Source organism: Meleagris gallopavo, chromosome 1 (genome assembly GCF_000146605.3).
Source record: "Meleagris gallopavo isolate NT-WF06-2002-E0010 breed Aviagen turkey brand Nicholas breeding stock chromosome 1, Turkey_5.1, whole genome shotgun sequence".
NCBI classification, from domain to species: Eukaryota; Metazoa; Chordata; class Aves; order Galliformes; family Phasianidae; genus Meleagris; species Meleagris gallopavo.
In genome coordinates, this window is record NC_015011.2 from 72,937,890 (window position 1) to 72,964,779 (window position 26,890).

General features: G+C 35.0%; 1 protein-coding gene across 1 annotated transcript; it reads right to left on the minus strand.

The window, feature by feature from the left end:
• On the minus strand, window positions 1-26,890 carry LOC104912700 (protein O-mannosyl-transferase TMTC2-like). Its single transcript, XM_031555497.1, has 3 exons — window positions 26,679-26,890; window positions 22,383-22,446; window positions 1-2,511 (listed from the first exon to the last, which is right to left on the minus strand). The coding sequence occupies exons 1-3, from the start codon at window positions 26,873-26,875 to the stop codon at window positions 2,332-2,334; spliced, it is 441 nt and encodes a 146-aa protein (XP_031411357.1). The 5' UTR covers window positions 26,876-26,890; the 3' UTR covers window positions 1-2,331.

Below are 26,890 nucleotides of genomic sequence, written 5' to 3' on the forward strand. Positions count from 1 at the left end.
TTTTTTCTCTTTTTTTTTCTTTTTTTTTTTCTTAAGGAAACAAATAAGAGTTATCAATGCAAGCATGACACTGCATCATACGAGTGCTCCCCCCTTCCCTATTTTGTGCAATGAAAAAAAGTTAATAAACAGGAATGAGTACAAGTTGAAGGAAACATATAACATAGTGAATGGTTAAGACCAAGAAGCCATCAGAGTTTGATGGATGTTGAGTACAGTTTTATACTGAGTTCTATACATTTTCCAGAAAGTCAGTAAAGCAGGAAAATAAGTTCAAGCTACTATTGTGTTCTACCACTGGTTTCAACGATAAAGTACAAATTCAACTTTTGACCCTTCCATTTTGCTTTTCCAGCCATAACATTATTTGAGAAAAACTTGATACATTCGACAAAACTAAACAACCTTGCCCCTCTGGCCCTTATGGTAGGCCACTTGTGAGCATAGCAATATGATACTTTAGTGAGCAAGTGAAAAGAAAAGAAAACACATACTACTGCATTTTTACTATAGTGACTGAAACAGCTATTCCTCAATCTGTTTCAGTACATATTTAAAATCCAAATATAATGGGAGAATGATTGAGATGGTAGAGAAAAGTGTCCTCTTTCCCAATAAGGTAAATACACTAACCACACAAAAAATGCCAGGAAAGCCAAATTAAAAACAAAACAAAAAACAAACAAAAAAAACCCACAAAAACTAAAAGACTATTGTGTTAATAGCAGGTAACATTGCTGTAGTCGAGTAATAAATAAATAAATACAGCAAAGTATTCTTCTCTATTGTTTTGTTGGAATGGTGCTTAACAGTTAGGAAGAAAAAACCGAACAAAGAACAACAAAATTTCCTCAGTAATAATGAGGTTTTAACAGAAGATCCTGAAAAAGCTTCAGTTCAAGGTGCTCTACCACTTTAACATTACGTCTACCATTATGAAATGAACATTGAAGCAGATATCAACAGGTCATTAAATGAAATAGTACATTTCCATAAAAGCAATAATACTTATTCCAAAGAAAGAGAGAAGTTAACAAACGGCCTGGAAAAAAAGGACTGAATCTTCAATACACTGCAATTTTAAGTTATTCGTACATTTATAAACTGAAGAATAAAACAGTAATTAGGTCAAATCGTTCTGAATCAGGAATAAGCAGAACCTCATCAGACGCATACTTAGATATTTGACAGCTCTGCTGCTAGTACATGTCAGAATACAAACAGAATTCTAATATTTGGTTAGAATCTGAATAGGTAATATGTTTTTAAAACATTGTCACTACGAAAAGTAACTGGCAACCAGTTACACATTTATCTTTATCTATGATGTTTTGGATATAATCTAATCCATTCCCTTGAGCTATTTTCTAGCCCCACCAATGTGTAACATTCCCTTCTCACTGAGTTGCTCATGAAGCCTGTGTAGAATATGCACAAACTAATATTTTCAAATCTCACTTGGATGAGTTATTGCAAAAATACTGGATGCAGAATCCAGTCAGTCTTTTTTTTCTTAAGATGACATTCTGACCACATTCACTTGATACCAGGGCAAACATCAGTCTCACTTGTACTGCGACATCACGTCTTTTTCTTTTTTTTAGATTCTGCATACATGTGTGATGTAGGATTTGGCAATTTCTTGCTCATTCTGTCAAGCCCACAGCCATTTCACCATGTATTTTGCAACAAAACTTAAAATAAGTTGAAATAATATGCATATTTGCAGTAAAAAAAAATTTGAATGCTACCATCTAAACACAAACAATAGGTTTTAGAAAAATAAAAATTGGCCTTATAAGCTGTGAATTGGTAAACAAGTGGTCTTTAAAGTGAGATACAGCAGCATTAAGACAAACTGCAAACACGCCAGATTTAGTATACATTTTAATGAGTTACAGTATTTTAATGAGTTATTATTACCCACTTTTACTCCCATATGATTTAGTGTATACTGCACAAATTTCCATTAGTGTTTCTAGGACAGTATACGTTTCACAGAAGTGAGCAATACGGAGTTTGCAATGATTTTTCAAATATGCCAGGACACCCTCTTTCAAGTTCTGTGATTCTAAATCTTTTTGTAGGCTAACATTGAAGTCCTTCATGAATATTTCCATCTCCCTTTCTGTTTTTTTGTTTGTTTGTTTTGTTTTTCTTTTTTTTAATCTAATAGTAACAACAAAAAAGGCAAAAAGCAGAATAGCTTCTCCTAGCAGCAATCAAGACTTCCGATCCTTGCAGCCAAGTCTGATGAGTTCGCTGTTCAGACAACCATATGAAAATTCTAGTTATAAACCAATTTAAGAAAAAAGCTTAGAGTTTTCCACATCATGTCTTGGATGTCTTTAAACCTTGTTTCTCCATGATGTTCCACAATTTGCGAAGATTGGACTGAGTGATGACATCATCAGGTTTAAGTTGAAGAGCAAGGAGGTAGTTTTCTTCAGCCTCTTTCAGTTTACCATTCAGATGGAGAATGGCTCCGAGATTCATTAAGGCAGCTGGATACTGGTACAAAAAAGAAAATAGGAAGAAGAAATATTAAGAATATTTTCAGTTTTTCTTTTCAGACAATCTTCTTCCACTGAAACAAACCATTACCTTATGTTTGCAGACTTTTCATGGAAGTAGTTTAGCAATTTAAGCAAATAGAGATAACAAGAAAAGGTTTCTGAACAGCTGTTGCATACTTTGTGCTTAAAACAGAGCAAGTTCTGGTGTCTACAGACATAGACTTCTCCCTTTAATGAGAAAACACAGACCTCATCAAGCTTTTCATGTGGTAATGTCGGCATAGCACAGTTTCCAAGAGAAAATTAAAATAGTCCAAGAATGGATTAAATACAGGAATTTAATTTTGATTCAACCCATTGCCAATAAAGAATTTATAATTAGTGGGAATAGTTAACACATTGGAACTCATTCCTTTTTTCTCTGTCTTAATTATAACTAGTAGAAAAGACAATCTGTTCTCAGATTATAAGGATGTTCAGGAGTTCTAAAATATCCATTTAGATTAAGGCTGTGGCATTTATTTCTTAATGAATGACTGAACAAAATTTATATTGGTGGAAACATTATTTTAATAACAAACGTGAAAAGCTTACAACAAATCCATGAAACTACACTGTTACAAATTCCATCTTCAGCTAAAAGAAAATATTTCTTGTTTTCATTTTTTAATCCCAAGATTACTCCACTATGAAATAAAAAGCCCTTCATGATAATTAAATATGTTTAGATATCACTCACCAGGACTCAAGATTTGATGGCACATGGAAACTCAGCTAGAGAGTATTATGGGTGGGGATGCAAAATGCTCTAAAAGTCCTTCAGAGACAATGACTTCAGGAAAATATGGTAGGCAGAAGGTCAGTAAAATACGCACTAGGGATGATCTCCCAGACCAGGAAGTCAACTGGATGAAGATGACTTACCTACATTCCAAACCTATTCACTACCAAATTAAACTCATTAATCTTATCCTTGTGATTCAGGCTTCATAAATAAATAAATCTTATGTCCAAAACTTAAATTTTGCAGTGGAAATCCTGCTCAGAAAATACTTGATTTTTATATCCAACAAATATGTCATATTTTCTCACCTTTCTTCCTACTTCTTTTTTTCTATTAAGATACACATCATAAAAACTGACAAGGACAACAATGCATCAAGTTTTCAGAACAACTGGCTTCCAGAGTTCCAAAATTGAGCAAAACAAAATAAGTTTAACTCTCCCTGTATAAACATCTGAAGATATTATTTTTAGATTTAATTTTTCTTGGTTAACTCTGATAGATTAATTCCCCTCACTCCAACTCAGATGTTTGTTTCCACTTTAAACAAACAAACAAACAAAACAACAAACAAACAAAAAACCCCACATACACACACACACAAAATCCAACAACAACAACAAAAGAAACCAAAACAACCCCCTCAAATCCCCAGCTGAATTTTACAAAGTACTTATTACTCTCCAGATCTTTTTCTTCAGTCACATGCCATACAGAGAAGGAAAACTAAGACCTTGAAATGTTAGCCTTTGCTAGAGAAAACATATATTAGAAGCCACATTATCAGTTTCCCCTTCACAGTGTCAGCATTATATACTATTTTACAAAGAAGTAACATACTTCTTAATTATAGAAGTTCTAAGTGCTGACTGAAGTGAAGAATCATATGCAAATACCTTCACTGCAAATGGATGGCTGTCTAAATATCCATTTATTTTATTTATTCATTTAATTTTAGACTGGAGATAATGTTTGAGATAATTTTCTGTATTTATTGTAAGTAGGATGGTCCATACTCTCTAACTGTGCTACTTGTTTTTCTGATTAGAGCTTGTGAATCAAATAGCTTCTTTCAAGACCTCCATTACTGACATAGAACTGTCTTTATTCTCAAAGTATAATTTGGTGCAGATGTAGATGATAGACAAAGCTTACAACAGATAAGAATTAACAGAACATATACCTAGAATAACTCATATTAAATAAGACATACTTTTAAAGTGTCCATTTCTAATTCTGTAACATTCACAAAGTTACTCAGAAGTAAAACAGTTTTCTCATATGGTTTCCAGAATTTGTCTCAATTTCCTTTACACAACACTGAAGACATGGTATGTGTATGGTACTAATCAAGTATTCTAAATATAGTCATATATATGATTGTACACCTACATAAGAAAATTCTCTTGCCACGTACTTATCATCTTACCAGGGCAAGCAACAAAAATATCTAGAAGAATGAACTACATGCCTTTTAATTGAATACAAAGTTTTTTAGCTTCTATGTATCACCTCTGAATTCCCAGAGGCCCAGCAAATTTCAGGCCATTAATATTCTGTGAAAATGTATCCATGCAAGTAGATAGTGATAAAAGCTCACATGATCTCCTTCATGCTTCAGGTGAGGATGTGCACAGGATAGCTGAAAGACTGTTCTCTGATCTTTTAGAGCATCTGTCAATCCAATATCTACAGTTTATTGTCAGAGTCACAAGAATCACGTTCTTTTACAAGAACATGAAAGATCAGTGTCATCACTCCCTGACAGCTATATATGATGGTCTGAGGAAAGAGAAAAAGATACATTTGCTATAGTTTTTCTTCACATATATTTTTTTTTTATTAGACACAGCTGATAAAACTTTCCAGTATGTTAACAAAGACAGTCGGCAGCTACCAGTGCAATAACAAGAGACTTGTAGCACTGTATAGCAAATGACACCACCTACTACTTCAGAGACTTGAAAGGAGAAACAGTCCTTCCTTCATTTCCTTTTGGAGACAGATGCTTTACATCAAAAAGCTGACTGGCATTTCTATCGTGGTTATAAATGCTGACTTTTATGTTCTATTGGGAATGATTTCCTTTATTAGCATTTTTATTGTGGTATGCTGCTTTGCTTAGTGGGTTTTTGGGGGGGGTAGAGTCAGGGGCTGAAGGGAAAGAAATAATAGAGCAATTAATGAATAACAAAATAACAAAAGGCATGCACTTAGTTGCCTGAGGTGGTTTTGGTTCACATTGATGACAATTCTTTCAAACTTTCTCCACACCACCAAAATAAAAGGAGAGCCTAGGGGCATGAAATTTTTTTTAACATGAATTAAACTGTTCTATAAAATGCACTGTGGAATCCCTAACTAAATCAAAATAATTCTATGTAGTACTTCAGGATTATCTTAATGTAACCAAGTACAGTAATGGAACCACCAACATAATGAATATTAGCAACACAGTAGGTATAGTGATATCTTGTTCATCTCAGGCTCCATGTATAAAAAATATTAGAAGAAAAGTCCCAAATGGAAGAAGATAATTTTATTGTTACATAAACCTAAGGAGTTATATAGAGAGAAACAAAGAAATACAAACAACCTATTTAAAAGGCAAATAGCTATATCCAAAAACAGCCCAAAAGTAACCAATGAAATTGGAATATCTTTTCCCCAAAGTTGATCTTACAGATGATATTAATTGCTTGACACTACGAGGTCAGAGTGACAGACTCTGAGATGGAAATACATTTGGTTGCTGCTGGAGTACTTCTAATGAAAGTCATGCCAGTTTATACTCCACTAGAATTGCAACTGCAAGCTAGTTCACACTTAGCAATTTTCAAAGGTCATTGAAAAGATGTTGCCAACATTTCTCTCGCTCTTAATGAATTACTGCAGTGCATAATCATGTAGATGTTTCAAAACAAACCCAGGACTGTTTAATGAATTCTGTAATCAGCATGGCAAACTTATCAAAAACACAAAGGTTAACTGTTTTGTTTTAACAGTGCAATTAAGGATCCTTGTTCTTTTAAGTACTTAGAAAAAGACAGTAAATGTCACATTTGAGTAGTTCATCACATCGCTTCGGTGTAAAAAATGATGAAATAAAATATTTCTCTTTAATAATTGAAGAGACATGGGCGATACAAAAAGTAATGAAGTAGTATGCTTCATAAAGGATGAAAGCAAAGCATGGTGGACTGCCTCATCAATAATCATAATGCTTTATTTATCTTCCTACTGTCATAGCAAGAATTTTTACTTGAATTTTTATTATTGGTGTTAATGCTGTAGCACAGTATAGTATTTTCTGAAGCGAATCTGAATGCAATCAAAATGTCATCACCTCCTTTTTTATTGCTAAAGATAACTGTGAACTATAGAATAATTTCAGGGCATGGCACTTACTTTTGACAGACCTCAAAACATCTGACTGAAACCATGACCTAGGGGTTGTCCGCGATGTAAGCATACAACCTTAAAGTATGTGAGGGAAAGAAGGACAAGAAAGAGATATCCACAGAGATGGTGGCTGCCAAGTGGATTTTAATCTCCAGTGTTGTTCTGCTAATACTAGTTTAGCAAAGAGACTGATACACGGAAGCAGACCTTTTCACAGGTAATCAATGTGTTGCCAGATAAGCCAAGTAACAATTACTGCTTCCAGATACTCATGTTTTTTACCTGGTTCTCTATGCTGTAAGGCTGCTGAATCTCTTAAGAAGTGGAGTTTGCATATACTGCAACTGGTATTTTCTTCCAATCAGCACATGAATCCTCACTAAAGCAACTATCACCAGACAATCGTTTAAGATGGCAACAGTAAATTGTCTAGGAACTGATAACTTAGTGGAATAGGCATTCTGGAAAAGATGATAGGATGTATGTCAAAACATTATGGATCAGAGAGAATAAAAAAGCATAAAATTCACAGCTGAGAGGGATTTCCTGTGTCATCAGCCAGACTGCAAAGTATTCAGTTCTTCTGCAAAATAAAACATCAGCATCTTTGCAAACTCCTTAAAATGGAAGAATGCTTTGCAACTCCTTTATGGTAGTTAAGTACGTATTTAATCGCAAGTCTGCCTGTGAATGACTACTGCAAGTAAGTTTTTGTGTTGACAACTGCCTTCAGCTTAAACAGTGAAGATAGGAAATGGAGAGGAAAAACATTCTCCTCGCAACTACTATTTTGAGCAAATGTTCTGAAGAGCACAGTTTCCACGGTGTCATTAGTCAGGTAAGTACCTAAACACCTCTGCTGTAAAGGGAACCCATGTCCCAATCTAATTATGTGAGGCTGATAACATTGCTATATAAATCTAAGCAACAACAAACCTGGGCTTTAGAGAAGAGTGGATCCTTGGATTTAGTTAGAATGTTTGAGAGTACTACAGTGTTAATTCCGATAGAAAATAGCTTCAGTTACTTATGCTCCATTAAAGAAATAGTCTTTATTTAGTGTTCTAGTCATATTTAAATCACCAGCCTTACAAACTGTTAATCTGCAGAGCAAAAGATGAACATCTCTTCTCTCTCTCTCTATATATATATATCAAAACAGACAAAAAATGAAAGTAGGAAAGTAGGTAAGAAAAATACCACTTCTGTGGAATGCTGCTTATGTACTAGTCTCAGGTTAGGATAAAGGCAGAAGTAAAGACAAACATCTGGTCATATTACCAACTATTACCACCTACATAAATGTTAGGTCACGTGGCTTTGGTTGTTGTTTTTGTTTGTTTGTTTGTTTGTTTGTTGGCTGGTTGTTGGTTTGTTGTGTAATTATTTACTTACTTTTACATTTAGACATTTTTATCATGACATTCAAAGCAGATGGCACTTTCACCTCTCTCGTGCAAAGAGAGCATGTTTTTATGGATCTAACCTTGTGTGCTTTTGAATACTGGAAACTTTCCTGTCTAAAATCAAAAGCTACAAGATACTTACAGCTGAAACCAGAAACTGAAAAAATGAAGGAAGGGACACCTTCCCCCCATACCCTAACCCAGGATCAGTATCATTATGGGTTGAGAAATGAGAATGAGCACTGGACTTGGCATGAGAAGCAGTCTGTTTTGTTTCTCAAATTATCACATCAATATGGAGTGTTTTAGAATCAGTGTTGTCCAGCAAATGGGGAATTTATTATTATTTTTTTTTTCCACGTTAACATTTAGAGAAAGAGTTTTTAAAACACAGTTATCCAAAACCAAACAACCATATATTGATATGCTGTATCTTGCTGCTGAAAAGCTACCTACTACTGTCCTTTATGTAAATTCAGAGGATTTATGTATCGGTAAGTTAACAAAAGCATATGTTACAGACAGTAAAGGCTGCAGATAATCACAGCAGCTTTAAAAGTCCTACAAAAATGTACTTAGATTTGTAATTTCTGTATATCTAGATTTTTTCATCAATGGCCATGCATCAGTTGTTTTGATTTATTTGATTAAAAAAAAACACAAAACTCATTGTAATCATTCTTGGTTTATATAGAAACCTTGATGGAAATTTTTAGATAACATACTTGTATTACCATAATAAAAGCTAAATAGGAACATATGTGATAAGCATTTAGTATTATGACTGTATTAAAAAAATAAACAAACATTTTCCAGGCCTCAAAGTGTTTTTAATTAAACTTTGTAGCTCTCTAGCTCAGAAGTTTTCATCAGTATAGGGTATGATAATCTTACTCAATTTTCCCAGCAATTCAGGATTTTATTAAAAAGAACCTTCAAATGACTTAATTTTTGTTTATCAAAATTCAAATGCTCTCTGATGCCTGCAATTTGATAACTTTAATGCATAGCTATGATTATAGCACAAAACATTCGACAACTCCCTTACCTTATTTAACGAGAACCCTATGTGCTAATAAGAAATTCTGCATTTTCAGCGAGAAACTTGCTGAACAGAAATGTCATCTGTACTACCATACTGACAAACAAAGAGCTCAAAAACTTTCAGTAACAGAAATATATCATATTTAAACAATAAAAAAGGTGTTCTTGAATAAAATTGAATGTTAGTTTTCATGTACTTTCCCTCTAAGCCTTGAAAACAAGAAAAAAAGATGGCTTTACGTTCCTGCCTGAAGACAGATAATTGAATCACAGAATCATTAAGTTTAGAAAACATCTCCAAGATCATTCAGACCAGCTGTCCATCTACAACCAGTACTTCCCACTAAACCATGTCCCTTATTAAAACATCTTAACGTTTCTTCAACACTTTGAAGGACAGTGACTCATCCACCTCCCAAGGCAGTATGTTCCAGAGCCTGATCAGTCCTTTGGAGAAGAATTTTTTCCTAATATCCAACCCAAATCTCTCCTGGAGCAATTTGAGTCCATTCCTTCTAGTCCTATTGCTAGTCATGCAAGAGAAGAGACTGACCTCTACTCACCACAAGCTTCTTTCAGTTAATTGTAGAGAGCTATAAAGGCTCCCCTGAGCCTCCTCCAGACTGAACAATTTCAGTTTCCTTAGTGGCTTCACATGAGACTTATTCTCCAGACTCCTCATCAGCTTTGTTGCCCTTCTCTGAAATGCTCCCAAGCCTTGATTACTTTCTTATGGTGACGGGCCCAAAGCAGAACACAGTACTCGAGGTGTGCCTCGAGTTACTCATCACTGCGAGTGAAGTGAGACGATCACCTCCCTGCTCCTGCTGGCTACACTATTTCTTACACAAGCCAGGATGCCATTGGCCAACTGGGCATACGGCTGGCTCCTGTTCAGCTGAGCATCAACTAACCCCCAGGTTCATTTCTTCCACGCAGTCTTCCAGCCACTCTGTCCCAAGCCTGTAGCATTGTCTGGTGCTGTTGTAGCCAAAGTGCAGGACCCAGCACTTGGTCTTGTTGAACATTATCCCATTGCATTCAGCTCAGTTATCCAGCCTGTCCAGCTCTGTACCTTCAGGATAGAGTGACACTTCCTCCCAGCTTGGTGTCATCTGCAAACTTACTGAGGGTGCACTCAAAACTCTCATCCAGGTCATCAATGAAGATATTAAACAAGACAGTCCCCAGTACCGATCCCTGGGGAACATCACTCATGAATGGACACCAACTGGGTTTAATTCCTTCCATGACCACTCTCAGGGCCCAGCCCTTCAGCCATTTCTTTACCCAGCAAAGAATTTACCTGTCCAAGCCACAGACTACCGGCTTTTCCAGGAGAATACTGTGGGATACAGTGTAAAGGCTTTGCTGAAGTCTAGGTAGACTACGTCAACAGCCTTTCCATCACCCACCAAGCAGGTCATCATTAGATCATAGAAGGAGATCAGGTTTGTCAAGCAGGACCTGCCTTTTGTGAACCCAAGCTGGCTGGGCCTCATTCACTAGTTGTCCTGTAAATGTCATGTGATCTCACTCAAGATGATCTGTTAAGCAACCTTCCCTGGAATTGAGGTAAATTCCCCTTAACTTAATTAAGGTCTAGTTTGGTTCTAATTAAAGTAATCTCAATCTCACAAGATTTTCAGTATTTTGACTCAAAGTCAAATGTTAAGTGTCAAACAAGGCTTTGCATCTTTAGCTGACAAATGCAGTCTGGTGAATTAAACACTAAAGAACTTGATTAACATTGATATTGCTGTATGTTTTCCAAAACTATTTAGGTATTTGCAGTCGTAAGGTAAAGCATTCAGATTTTCACAGTTTACACAGTGTAAACCATTATCCAACTTGATAAACTTGCTCTAAGCATGAAAAATGAGAAGTCTTACATCATGCACATTCACTATTAAGAAGTCCACAGGAAAAAAAAAAAAAAAAGAAGTATGATATTAGAGCATTAAGAAGCAGGAAAAAAAGGAACAGAAAAACAACATAGGTCAGGCATTGCAACACATTTTAGGATGAAGTTAAACCTTCATTCTACTCCTTCACAGTTAGTTTCTTTTAACTAACTTTCCCTAGACAACAGAGTAAAACATTTTTCCTCAACTGGTAGTAATTTAATTGCTGGAAAAGTACAATTGAAGTCTATTGAAGTAAGTGAGACAATTTCCATAACAACAATTTATCAGTAGTGTTCGAAAGGTATTTTCAAATTGGTCAAATAATGTAACGTCAGCAAATAGAAATGTTACCAAGGCAATTTTACGAATGAACTCCCAAACTTTCAAAATAAACAACAAAACTCTTCAACGATGTCTTCATTAGACAGTTGACAGAACTGCAAAGGCTGAAAAAATCTTATTCATGAAGAACAAGACTGCAAATCATTTTTTTTTCCCTTTGTCCTTCATCTGGCTCCTATCAGTTTCATATCAGTTTCATGCCTATTGCACAGAGCAAACAGGTTTGGCCCACCCTCTGTCTTGACTTCAGTTTTACCCACAGGAATATGAGAGCTGTTGAAAAAAGAGATACACACTATTGGCTTCTTTCAAAATCCTGAATTACAGTACTCCATACATAGTACGTTCATATGAATTCAAGCCTTACTTTTTGGCAGCCAGTAATCTGCAGGTGTTCCCTATATAGTGTTTAGCAACTGAATCCACAGTACATATTAAAATTATTAATTTACAGGGTAAGTGCAAGGATTTAATTTTGATTCTTACAGCTTAAAGATTTTAATGCTGTAGTTCCTAAAATACAGTCTTTTCATTGCTAATAGTGAGGCCACTGGACACTAATCACTTGCTATGCTTTTACAAGATCTTGACTTGTAAAAAATAAAGCTACTTACTGCTAAAGCAGCCTTATTTACTACAACTGATCGATGACATGTACATTTACAGTGCTTTCTAAGTAATTAATATCAATTACAGCAAGTGTTCAGTGTTAGACTTACATACGCTACTCTGGAAGTCTGCACTTAATAATGTATATGCCAATAACTGCTGTTTAGTGAACAACAGGTTTCTGCATTTTACCAACTGTATTTTTAAGAAATGGACACAATAATTAATATTTGCCTTAAAAACAAAAAAAAGTTTAATTATTATTTCTTAAGGCATGGGAGGACAACTTACACTTGTTAAGGAAAATCATAGTTCAGTTCCAGCCTCTGAAATTTAGTGTCAAAAATTATTCATTGAAACTACATGCTTGCTTGCCCCAGAGAGCTCTCTGCTGACTGAAGTGGACAATAAAGTAAAGACATCAGAAAGTATCTACTTCTTCTGTTATGGTAAAAATATCAAATTTGGGAATTAATTAACAAGAAAATCAATGTAACTTTAGAATATAAGTTTTCAAACAGAATTAATGAAGAAACACTGATCTTTCATATACCATAAAAATAAGTTTGATAATTTTAAGTATGTAAATGGAATCAGAATGAAAAGAAATACAGTACAGAACCGCTGAGTTACAGAAATCGTCCACCAATTAACTACCATGAATACATCAGTCATTCATCCAGAGTATGTAAGAGGCAGACAGCAAAATTTCATCTGGAATTTAAATTTTTATTGTATATTTTCTTTTTTTCCTGTTGTTATTACATTGGACAAGATTTCCAGTCTGCAATTTTTTTCATTGAGTTTAAAGCAGCTTGGGCAACTGGCACAGTTACAAGCCATAATGTCAGATTAAAGCTATGTACTGTTAGAGGAAGACAATTATTACTGGAACACCTTAGAAATCAAGTAAGACTTCCTCAGCTTCATAACATAGCAGTTTGTTATGTGAAAGACACACTTCAAAATGAAAGGTACACCTGAATGTGTATTTGCTCTCCAGTAAAATTAACTATGGTGAACAGAAGCATATAAATACAGCATTGATCAATATACACTGGTACAGAATGTCGCAAAAAAAAAAAGGCTGTTCTTTGGAGGAAATGAAAAGCTACCCATTCTCTCCCCACTGCTTCTTCTCATTAGCATGCTTCTGACCTCTACACTCTAACTTTCCCAGGCAGAAATAAATTAAGGCTGGTACTGAATTTACTTCTAAAAACAAATTACAAGAAAATGACTTCAGCCACCCACAATCCCCTGTCCACTGCCTTCTTCCTGACAGTCTGTAAACACACAAAACTGGGAAATCTCAGACCTAAAACAGTTGCATTGAAGAGCATTTTTTTCTCCAGACAATCTCTTGTGTATACAATAGGAGGAATGGGGGAACAAAAACAGTTGCATCAATACCATCTCATGAAACAGAAACATGAATTCTCCAAAACTTACATCAAATAAAACATTCCAACAACTCACTCCTAAAGTAAAATAAATTAGAACTACAGACAAGGACAATTATGAATTTACTGATTGTAAAACATCCTACTGAGAAAGTAGTACTGCTGATTTTATTGAATGAGCTTAAAAAAAACTTCCTTGTTCTAATTGCATAATAAATTGTTTCCAGAATCAGCACATCTAGAATACTCTATTAGGAAAAACCTTGCTGGATTCTCTTTTAATTGAGTTCAAGCAGATGGTTTAATTTCTGAAATGCAAATCTACTGCTGCAAATTCTATATTTCATAGCATTTTCCTTTTGATTGACACTGACAGCTACATTTACACCGCAAAGCCAATCTTGCTTTCTCCAGGAATTCATTCAGTGGCACAGTACCCCCTGCTATATTACTATGAGCCAGTGAATCATAGTGAAGTGTACAGGTCTATCCATAATGTATTAACTTAGAAAATTTGAGCAAAGAGACTATATCTTCACAAACTACTGCCTCCCACCACCTCAAAGTACAATGGTTCCTTTTTTTAATATCATGGGTGCCCAACTTTTGGCTTGCCTGAGCTGCACTAAGTGAAGAGGAATTTTCCTGGGCCAAATAGAGATTTTTTATGAAATTTTCTGTACTTCTTCTTTGAAAATAGTTGTTCACAAACGTACATACTGCCCGGAAGCAATGACATGAATAAGGCATGACTGTGAAGCAAAGAATAGGTCCTATAAAAGTCTAGACACATGATCATTTTTTTCTTTGAGTTGAATACCTGATCAGAACTCTATACATTCAACTGAGAATTTGCAGGCAATGTATTTATGTTGACTGAAAATGGGAGTCACATATATCCTAAAGTATCTAGGTAGGTGCCTGGAAACTAAAAAGAGTCTATACCTTAACATTTCAATGATATTTGGAAAACGATACTGAACTAATAATGAACAAGCATTTTTTTTGTGTGAAAACATCATCTACTTTTTTTCAGGTTTAGTGACATTAAGATTTTGACTACATCAGGCAACAAAACCTAAAGTGGAAAACAAATGCAGAAAGAAAAATATTCTGGGTTTGGGTGATCTTTTGTTTATTTATTTTCATACAGAAAAGACTTCCAGCAAGTCTAATCAGCAAAAGACTCTGCCCCTAGACAAAGTGAAAACTTTATATAACTTGTATTCTAAGTGGACAGTGCCTGAATCACAGTTTGTCTCTCAAATGTTAAGCATGGAATTAGTGAATTAACAGTTCTTGGTAAGAAGAACATTGGTTCATTGGTTATTTAATGAAGATCTAAAGATTAATGAAATTAGAAAAGAGGAGTCAATATATAGTTGCTTATTTCTAATGCTTCTTTCTCCTGTTAAAGAAAAATATGTACATGAATTTTACAGTTCATGAAAATAACTTATTCAGAAAATATAATAATAATTAGACTGTGGAGGGACTAATATTTATAGGAAATCTGTAAACATTTTCATAGTCAAAACTGAAAAGAAAAGCACTCCAAATTACCATGGGAATGAGATTCTGATTTACTTTGTGGGATGTTTCTGAGTATGTAAGCTAACTGTTTGAAAATCTATGCATTAAGATGAATTCATAGCTATAGCTAAGTTATGTAAACACATAACTTTACTTGAAGAAACCAGGAACAACAGAGCCCCATTTACCTTTCACATGGGAGAAACAGAGAAGTAATAAGTCTACATTGCTACACAAGGTAAGCAGAAAAAACAAATGCATTTTCCTTTCAGTCATTTAGAGGCTTATGCAGACAAAATACTTATGTATTGATTATATAGACATAGAACAAGTTATTCTTGATGAGAAATAAGAAGCAAGTTAAAGGCATTTTCATTCTAATTCCCAGTCTCATACATTACATGGAATGCACGAATTGATCTCAGATATTTGCAAATTTAACTGCTTGCATAATCATAAAACTACAAAAGAGCTTCCTATAACCAAATACTCATGATACTGAAGAAGACAACTATAATAACATTATTTTCACTTTCCTTCCACGTATATTAAAATGAGATGGATCATAATATTCAGAACCAGTCTGAAGTACTGCATAATCACCGAAAAGCACATTCAATCTTTGTTTTCACAGAGCTGCTAGCATGCATGAGAAAACACATATAGACTGCTCTGGGATAAGGCTATAAAATACACTTTTGTATTTCCCAAAGGAAATTCAGTGTTTTCCACAGATGAGTAAGTTGGTTTTCAAATTATACAACTCATCCTGATATTGCGCTCAAGTATTACAGGTAAATATCCCCACTCCAGTAGCCTGTGTTCTTTCTTTGTCCCCCGACAGACATCAGAGGGATGGGAAATGCTGTGTGTGTTTTTTTAATGCATATCTATTCTTTTTTTTCTTTTTAAATGTGGGAAAGTAAAGTAGAAATACTTAAAGATTTAGAAAAACAACCTATAGGCAGGGCTTGTCCTGAAGCTGAAAACTGTGCACAAGGAAAAAAATAAAAGTGTCTTTAAAACACTTAAGAGGTCAATAAGCAAATGTAATTGTCATTACAGACAGAACTATTTAGTTCATAAGAAATACAATTTTCTCCCAGTAGGTAGACATAGGCAACACAAATCCCTTCCACTTAGCCACAGACAGGAATGAGCTGAGCATAAGGACTTGGAATGGCTGAAGCACAACTCCCATCACAAGAAAAAAATGTGGGCCCCGAGTCTAAACTAAATTTTAAAAGTTTTCTAGCTTAGGAGACATAGAGAGAGGGCAAGTACTGATGAGCTCCTCATATGGAGGAGCATGACTACTGCTGTGAAAGCACTGAAGACTATTTCTACCTGAAATGAAGGACAGATTATATGTAGTAATTCTTAATTCTCTGGAATTCACCCCTTCTAGACCATCTTTAGGCTTGGTCAGCCTTCTGCTAGGAAGGTCAATATATTTCATAACTATTTTGATATCAAACCTCAGGGCCAGTCTTCTACTGTCTGTCAAAAGAGACATTCCAACCAGTTGGCAACAACCAGAAAGTGGTGTCCTTTTTTCTCAGGGTGTTTCACTGTCTCTTTTCCCTGTGGAGCTAATCCATGGCTAAGCTACTTACCCCTATATCTGTCTTAAATCAAAATACTAGCAGCATGCCATCTGGAAGTACAATTCACATCTGTCATACCCATCTTCTCATTAGGAAGCCATGGTATACTTTTTTGTCCCCGAAAGTTTTGTATGCCCTATAGCAATAGATACAGTCTTCAGAAAGCAACAGAGCAGGAAGAGGGAAGTTTTCTTATTCCTCATACCTTCAACAGAAAACAAAGACAGTTTCAGCAGGTCAAGATTGCTGCTGGACTGGAAGGAATCCACAGCCACTTAGGTCATTGAGGCAGAATGTTTTTTATGCTTGAGAGGAAGGTTTACACAATGCGAGGCTCAGCGATAACTAGCGCCACTAGGGGAGATGCTGGAAGCAGCTCAGAGGGCAGGCAGACAACCAGCAGAAGCTACACCTGCTCCGTATGGCTCACTTTTGTATTTTCTGTAAAAGCAACACAAGTCAGTGCCTGACACTACCTAAAAATAGGACTGTGTGGTTATTCCATGGAATAAACATACAAACATATGACTGTCATAACTTTGAATAAGCAAGTAAAATTACAAAAGAACATTTTAGAATGAGGATTCTTAACTGGAAATTTCATAAACCTTGGGAGTCACCAGCACTGCATTCAGCTCTGGGTTCTTCAACATAAGAAAAACAGAGACCTGTTAGAGCAGGTCCAGAGGAAGATCACAAGAAAGATCAGTGGGCTGGAGCACCTCTCCTGTAAAGAAAGGATGAGGGTGCTGGGACTGTTTAGTCTGGAGAGGAGAAGATGCCAGAGAGACCTTATAACATCCTTCAAGTACGTAAAGGGGGACTACAGGAAAGATGGGAAAGGATTCTTCATCAGGGATGTTTTGTTAGGACAGGAGGTAATGGTTTTAAAATAAAAGATGGTAGATTTAGATGAGATTTTAAGAAGACATTCTTTACTACAACAATGGTGAGACACTGTTGGGATTCAAGAAAGAATATTCAGAGCAGAAGCTGCAGAGCAAGATAAACAGCATGAGAAAGCAATGATGAGAACAAAGGACACTAACTGAAGAGAAAAACAAAGTCAGTTAAGCTGTGTGATGGCTGCATGATAATGACCCTGACTGGAGGAAGAGTGAGTGGCTTTGAATGACTCATGACTCTGACACTCTGACAATCTGGAGCTCATGACAGCTTTAAGCCCCATGACACTGCATGCAAGGTTAAGGAGTGTTTGTGGAATGTTTTGTTGACATGTAAAGGCAGGTGGGAAAGTTACAAGAGAAAAATCATGAACGTAAACAAGGGATGTTTGAACCCGCAATAAACGGTTTGGATTGTTCACATCTGAGTCTGTGCCTCAGACACTGCAAGACACTGGAATAGATTGTCCAGAAAAGCTGTGGATGCCCCATCTCTGCAATTTTTCAAGTCCAGGTTAGATGGAGCTTCAAGTAATCTGATCTTGTGGGAGGCATCCCTGTCCACAGCTGAGGGGTCGGAACTAGGTGATCTTTAAGTCTCTTCCAACCTAAGTCATTCTGCATTTCTGTGCTTTAAAGGTAATAATACGTGGTATAGAAATGAAATATGCATAGTTTCTGTAGATGACTGAGTCAGCTTTGTCTGTACCATGCTCCTGAGTCCTTTGGGCAAGACACCCCAGCTGGGTATGGATAACACCGGTTAGATCTTCTCAAAAGAGCTGCAGGAACAATAAATACATCACTGGTGGGGGATTTACAGTATCTATGAAGAAGTATGAGCAGAAGACTGGATCTTGCAAAGCGTGGAACTGTGCTAGTTTTTCCTCAATTGAGGATCAGCTGCAAAATCACTTGTAAACAATCTATCTTCCATCAGCAGCAGAATTAACATAGCAGGAGCTCTTACAAGCTTTATGAAAATTCTCCTGTGAAAACAGGATATACCTTTAACAATGCTGGCAAAATGTATTAAGGTCATCTCTTTCACATTTACCCAAGCTAAAAGAGCGAATAACTAAACATTTAGGAGGAAGTCACATAGGGAAATTCGACACTGAAACATCTAAGAAAACAATCATGATAAAGCAGAATTTGGTTACATATGTTTCAACATAAAATCCAACATCTACTTTATTTTTAAAAACGTATATGCTGTAGGAAACATTCATTTTTTGAGACCTTACCACGAATATAAAGCATATATACCATAACAAGGAACCAAAAGCATTTTATCTAGAAGAAAGCTATCAAAATATACTCAATTATCTGAAAATCACTAGTGTTCTTCTTTTAGCTGTTGGACAGCTTAGTGTAAGCCTGGAGACTTTGACACAAAATCTGTATTCTAGTGCTAGGGCAAAACCGAAAGAAGCACTTGTAGAAACTGCTTTTTAATATGATATTGTGTTAACTGATTACATAAACCCTTCAAGTCAAGAAATAGTTTAGTCCTCCACACCATGATTAAACCATCTAGTGGAAATTCTATTTATTTTGCTTATAAGTACATTTCTCCTTTCCCCTTCATTCTATGTGTGTGTCTTTATATATGTTGTTACAGTAAGACATTTAATCAAACCCTTTTGAAGTGGTAGAGTGGAAACAGCTGTTTCTGACAATGTGTCGATGATATGGGGCTTAAAGCTGTCATGAGCTCCAGATTGCAAGCAGCACTAATATGTGGTTGGGATGGCAGTGACTTGCAGGTCATGGCAACTCCTTGAGGAATGCTTCTAAGCCAATCAGCTCAAGGTGGTGGCTCAAAGTCTTAAAGCTCTAGTGAGTTCTCTTTCATTTAATGCTTTTGAGGTTACACTTCAAAGTGCTCTTTTTTCTAAAGAGCCACTGGCCATATGTGGGGGGTTCTAGAGCAGATTTTTTAAGATTGGTTGCTTCAAGTTTGGACTTAAAAAATTAGAAATGCAGTTCCATTACACAAAGGATATCTTAAAAGTTCAATAAAACCTGAAGCTTACATCAATAACTCACATTCTTGTAAAGAATGATAGTCTAAAAACAGTTTCTGGATGACTGATTTTTCCACAACAAAGTGAGCTTAAGGCTCACATTTCAGAGTGCCTAACAACTCATTAAAACAATTTTCTGATATATGAACATTACAAGACATAGGGCACCTAGAAACCATCTATGAGTACAGACTTTCCTCAACAGTATTCCCACTCAGAATACTTATTGCAGAAATGTCTGTCTGTCCAAGAAGCCCGCACTTTCATTTTTTCATGCAATTGTATTTGTTAAAATTAGACTAATGTGATTAACATCCATCCAAGACAATACTGCTAGAATGAACACATATGTGCTTTATTAAGAAGGCCCTAAAATGATTTTGTTTTGACAGCGGTAAACACGCACTGTGGGTATACATTTTTCAGAAAATATTTTAAAAGGTCCAGGGACTAGGGAAAATAATTTCTCTAGGTTACCTATAGAGTTGAAGGAAGAAAAGTGAGTCCTGTAAGAAATTATTCATAGCAAATACAAGTAGACTTCTCTGAACTGCTTCCTAGATACCTCTCCTCTTTGGCTCTCCAGGGGAAAGTCAGCTCTGTGAAGTCTGCTTGGAAATAAATAATCTTGAAAATGCTTGCCTTTTCACTGAATTAAAAAAAAAAAAAATTACCCATCTCCACAGAAGTATTATATTCCCTGGAAAGTATTGCTCTTCTAAAATTTGACTAGATACAAAGAGGATAAGTACTTTCAAAGAGGATAAATACTTATCTAATGTAAATACAAGCTAATCATGAAAAATTTTGAGAACACTTGGATCTAAATCCAGAATAATTGCAGTCAGATTTGCTTTTTTCTTTTTTAGTCCAAGCTTAATTTCAGCTATTGCTTCTATACTGAAGTGCTATAATTCTTTTACATTCTGCAGAATGAAGTAACCAAAAGCAAAGATGTTCAAATGAATACATATATAATAACTCATCTGTGCTCTTTTCAGTAGTTCCTTTATTACCTATAACCTTTTCTCAAATACATTACTCATTGTAATACAGCTTTTCAGTATCTTTAAATCTTAACAGAATTAATTCAATGGTGAATGAATCACCACCAACACAACAAAAATATAATCCATATTTTCTTTCTTAAAACAATGGTTTGCATGTTCCAGAGAATTTTCATTTCTCCTGTAACTAAAGACTGCTGTTTGGTTTTTTTTGTTGTTGTTTTTAGGTTGTTTTTAGCTTCCTTAGTCACAATTTCTACAAAAATGGATTGACTGAATGAAAAAGTGATCAAGACACATAGGCATATTAGTTGTCCACTGTTGCACCCCAGTCTTGAGACACTGAAATAGAGAAAAGGTTGCTTAGGAGACAAATGCAAGAATGGAGATTCTGACCAAGGAAAAAAGAAGAAAAAAAAAGAAAAAAAAAATTCAATGAAATGGCCAACCAATTAGTTCTGAAAGTCATAACTCAGGAAATTACTTACAATAAAACAAGGACCAGAATGAGGTCAGTATCACATGGTAGTCTCTGTACTTTGCCATACCACAGCTTCATTTCCTGTATGTGTGCAGTTTAGTCCCCAAAGCTATTGTGGGTGTTTTGAAGTTGAAGCATCTGGGATGCGCTAGGCCATCACTGTGACAACTAACAGGGACACAGCCGCAGAGTTAGAATGCTGACACTAAATTTGTTTCGTGAAGGCTCAGATGAGAATCTGAATTCCCTTACTAGCAGTAAAATACTGAAGAGTTTGTAGCTACTCTTACTGCTGCTAAGGCTAATATTTCATAGTAGAGATATTAGTGGTATTAAAGAATATGCAATATTTGCAAAGAAATAGATACACAGATATAAGAAATTGTAAATCTGAGTATTGTTTCAGGCTGCACTAGTTGTCTATCTTTCAGGAGCCAGGTGCTGATCTAATTCTAAATAACTAATAATTTAGGTATCTTGGTACAGAGAATAATAAAGAAGTTGTATCAGAGAAATGGATCATCAACTTAAGATTCAACTTAGGATTTGGTGAAAGGTTATTTTTAAACCTGAAAATTCTGTAGTTTTAAGACTTTCTTTTTTTTTTTTTTTTAACTGAAATTGCTAACATATTTTCAAATTAACCGCTATAGACTTCTATGACAAGAATGTGTTCTATATTTCTTTTATTACACATACAAAGCATGAGGTTTTAAAAATAAATTCTACCTCTTATATCCACGAGTGATGTTTTTTCCCTATGCATGAAGGTAATTGAAAAGGAATATAACAATGAAGTGTTAAAATGAAAATATTTTATTCCCTTAGTTCCTAATATAGTAAAAAAAGTAATGAGCTTTTATTTTTGTTTTCTAAAAAAGAGCACCTACACATTCTTACACATTTCCACTTCAATAATAAACATTTTTTTTGCTTTTGTACTTCAACCTTAGAGGAACTACCTCTGCAGTAAAAACATTGCTTGTTGAACAACATTTTGCTAGAAGTTCAAGAAAGAGGAAAAGTCTTAAATTATTATTTAAAATCCCTTAAATAATCACAAAATAGACTTTCATTTTCTTTTTATTAGAGAAAATAGATGAAATTAGGAGACCTTCCCAAACTTAACACATTTATAAGTAGACAAAGAAATCTAAATCTGTATTTTAAAATGTTAGCCAAGTATGACCTGTTGTTAGAATACTGCATCAAGATAAAATGAAAGTGTGGTGATTGTTCTAACAAATGAACAGCTTTAGCTGACTACCCTATAATTAACCACTAAAAAAATATGTATGAGGCCAAGAGATCAAACACCAGCAAGAAGTCTCTCCTCAGCACAAACAGTTCTGCACTGTAGAACATTCATCAGTTTAAGTAATGGATATCATTAAGAAGGTACTTACATTAGGTCTTAATCCTGCTGCCAATTCATAATACTTCTCAGCTTCTTCATTAAGACTGGCTTGTCTATCAGGACAGAAAAAACAACATAATTACACCTGTTTTTCCATATACAAAAGCACGCCTAAAAAAAATACTGTAACCATTTCCCACTACTTAAGGATATTACCGTAACAAATGCATGAAATTGAAATACAGAAATCTTTTAGATTGCACTTCAGAATATCCATTACAAACATTTTTGTGCCTTATTTTCTTCTTAGCTTTGAAAAGGTATTAGTGCACACTGAAGAGAACTGCAGAAAGCCAAATACTCATCTGAGGCAGAAACACACATGTACCAGTCTTCATCAGATGAATATTTAGCACATTTTTGTAATTAGCCATACTTTAACAGCAAATTATTAAGCAATATGTTATACAATAGTGCAGTTTATTTCTGTGTGAACTGTTATCCAATTAAAAGAAAGAAAAAAGAGAATAAAATGATTTCTTAAAAATTGGTTTCCACGATTCAGGGAAATAATTTACACAAGAGTTCTCATTTTGGCAACTACTCATACTAAGAGGGTTTTTTTAACTTAGAACACATAACCCATGGGACTGAGTTTCATCGTTCCTGAAGTACTATTAGCTCACCTCTGTTCTTCCTTTCACACAGACAACATCTACATTCTCCTATAACTTAAACTATTACATCTTCATTCCCTAACTTTGCAGTTTAATGCAATCACATGAAAAATAGAGTATGTTGTCAAATAAGCCTCTTTTTTTTTTTTTTCTTTCTGCTATTGTTCTATCACAATAATGAAGCCATCATGGCATCATGGGTGGGAAAAACACACACACACACATACACACGTAATTTTTGCATGACAAGTTACCTGTCCTAGGACAGGAGTTCTTCAGGGCATTTGTTGGTGTTACATGATTACAGATGCATTTCTATGATACAAGTGAAAAACCAGAAAACTAATATAACACAGACTGGGGCAGGTTTTTCTTCTTTTTTTCCCCTTTTTCTTCACATTTCAAGAACACTTCAAAGAGTATCAGTCATAGAGCACTCATACCTGGAGATTTTACAGTGTTTGTTACATATGGGGTTTTACATGTTTCAGTGATTACATTGTGTTCTGATTTACATTCCCATCCACCCAAATTTTAAACATAGCCACATTACACATGACAGGCAATTACTTTCAATCAACACATCTTGACAGACAGCGATTGGTCCTGGGAGGAGAAAGGGAGGATGGATAAACTCTTTGAAGTTTCTTAATAATTCACATGCAAGCTGAAAACATTTTCTGACTGTGTGCTGAGTAGAACCCAGTTGATACCTGTGAACTGTTTTGAATTACTTTACACGTGCATCATCAACGTAGTGGTTGGTTGTCATGGTTAGAAAAAGCTGAATATCTGAAAATATTTATTCAACATGCTTCTGAATCACTCCTGCTGGGCACAGGAAGCACTTGAAACTACTGGAAAAAAAAATCCTCATACTTTCAAATTTCAGTACTTGCTATAAGGCACATAAATTGAAATTTATTACACAGCACTTTCTCCTGTTTCTAATTAGTATGGTGCTTTCACTACATTCCCATTCCTCATTCTAAAGGCAATCATCCTAGTTCACAGGAAAGGATCTTACAGAAGCTGACCTTCAACTGAAACTAAGCATTGTCAATACATGACTTGATCACCGAAGCTCCAGGCAACATAATACATTTCCAATACATGCTTCACTACATTCCATTAAAATGTATTTAGTTTTGCTGAAAGGCTTCAAATAGAGGCTATAAGTAGTATTCTATATATAAGTAAGTATATATAAGTATATATTATATATAAGTAGTATTCTAATACTACTGAAGTAAAACACATGACCAGTTACTCCATTAAGGATCACCTCCACAACAGCTATATGACCCTTGAATGAAGCTGTTTGAAGAACAAATTTGTCAAGAAAACGAATTTTACAGACGACTACTATGCAAATTTATGGGGAAAAAAAAAAGAAAAAGAAGAAAAAAAGTCTATCCCTTGTTCAAAATATTCAAAATTTGGTAATAACTGGAGTACAAAATAAATCGAAATTTAGGGAATGCTGTTATCATCCTTCATCCAAAGCAGCTGTAACCCAAATTATAAAGAATTTATCTGCAATTCTAAATAAGCACCTACGTGTTTTTGAATCTTGTGGTGCTAGTAATGGTGGAAACAGGATTCTAACAGGAAGGAAAGATGATAATCTTCCTAACTAAAAAACGTAGCATTGAGTAGAACATTTAGACAATTAAAAATAAATAGGATTTATTAAAAAATTTCTGAGTTGCTGTTATCTTCCCAGCCATTCACGATACCTTGCATCACACACATCAACATCAATTTCTGCTTCTTAATCCATAATACATTTCTAAAGCATATCCCTTCTTCTCTCTTAGGGTAGTTCTCTTCCATGCCTTCTGAACTTCTATAATGTATTTTCTACCTCAAAGACATGCAGTCCACTCAGAATTCTTACCGAACAGATTGTATAGCTGAGGTACTTCAATAGCAGCTACTTGCCTACATGAAACTGTTATATTTACTCATTTCAGCTTTTCTTTTATGATTCTCCTTGGCATTCATTGGTACCATAGTTTCTAGCTTTCTCACTCCATGCCACTCTGAGTATTTGTTTCTCTTCTTACTAATTTGTATTTTGGTACTGCTTTCTACTTGGAATCACCTCAGCTCTCCTTCATTCTAAGTATTCTTAAAACCAAGTTATTCTGAAGTCCTGCAGACTCATAATGGAATTGTAGTTGCCTTGTCCCAAAGTAGTTGCTTTGACCCAATGGACAATCTCTTTGCCTATTTTCTATTATGTAAGTAATATATCGAATAAATTGCTAAGTATAGCAGTAAAACAAGATGGGCAGCAAAAATGAGTGAAATCATAATGCTTGTGGTTTTAAGAAAATACTTAGCAGCACTCAATTTGACTTTGCCATGCTGAATCTTGCTATATCATCCACACCAGCTGAGACTCCAAGAGCATATTGAGAGGACATTACAGTCTTCCACAAAGAAGGCTGCATATTTAAATGAAAAATTAGACCAACTAGACATCTCAAATGGGCACAACAGGATTCTACATAAGCTAAATTATCAGGGCTTTTTTTCTTGGTGGTGGTGGTTTTTTTTTAGAGTTTTGGTTTAGAGATTGCTTTGTTGTTACTATTTTCAGGTTTTTAATTCTGCTTAAATATTTAAAATAGAGAATGCTGTTCAGAATCCCTCAGCAAAATACTCGTTGAAACCTACAAGTATACAGACCCAACAAGATCAAAAAGCACTTATTTCAAAATCCTGGTATAGAAACCTCTTTCTGAAACACAGGCCACTCGGCTGAAGCTGACTCTACCTCTGTTTTAATATCATTTTCTTTTCCTTTTGTTTACTGTCTTCAGTAATAAAACTACAAACAGCCAAGCAACGCATCTTCATTAGAGAAATAACCTAAATAAGTTTTGTGCTAATATATTTTCTAAGCATAGATATAATCTAAATGAAATTAAGTATCCTCACACCTGTCAAGCACACAATAGATAATATCCTAAAAACAAGTATGGAGAATACCTATTACATTAATGTGAGATTAATGATAATGTGCAGGCAGAAGCTCAATGTTACTGAATATCCAGGTTTGCCATCTTTAAAAGGAAAAAAAAAATTCCTTTTAAAGGAAAAGGTCTAACATTTTATTAATTTCAGAAAGAGAACATAATTAAATATAAGATTATATATTGAATCACGTATACTGATAATATTAATTCCTCTTATATAGCTTCAAGTCAGCAGAACCTTGAGGATATTTAGATTTCAAACCATCATAGTGTTCCTGTTGATATTAGCAAAAAATGTATTTTCTAGTTACATCCAGATCAGATTCAATACAAAGCAGTTGCTTTGTATTCTAAAAACTTTAAAGATCAGATGAAAGACAAGTCTGCAGAATGTTCTTCAAAAAATAAACCAATTGTTCTTCTGTGTAAGCAAAAAGAATGATCTGCTTGTGAATAACAGAAATTTTAAAGGTAATAAATTACAAGCACTCAGGAAATTAGAAATAGATAGTATTAAGTCCTGCAACAGTTTCATTCAAATTCTTTTTATCAGCAATATTGAATTATTGACAACAGTTGCTGGGCTTTAAAAAAAACAACAAACTCTATATAAGCAAAGGTTGTAAGAAGTTTTTCCTCAAAACTGGAAGAGAAAATCGAGTTAGATTTAAACACACTAACCTGAGCATATGGGCAGCATTGAAAACAACATCAAATTCTGTATTATCAAGTTCAGCTGCCTTCTTTGCCATCTCAGCAGCTTCAATCAGACGGGATTCCTCTAGTAGGAACTGACCTGCAATGGAGAACATGAGGTTGATGTCATAAAAACCAACTGATCTATGATGCTTCAGATAATACAGTTGTGAAATACACATTTTTCAAAAATTGGA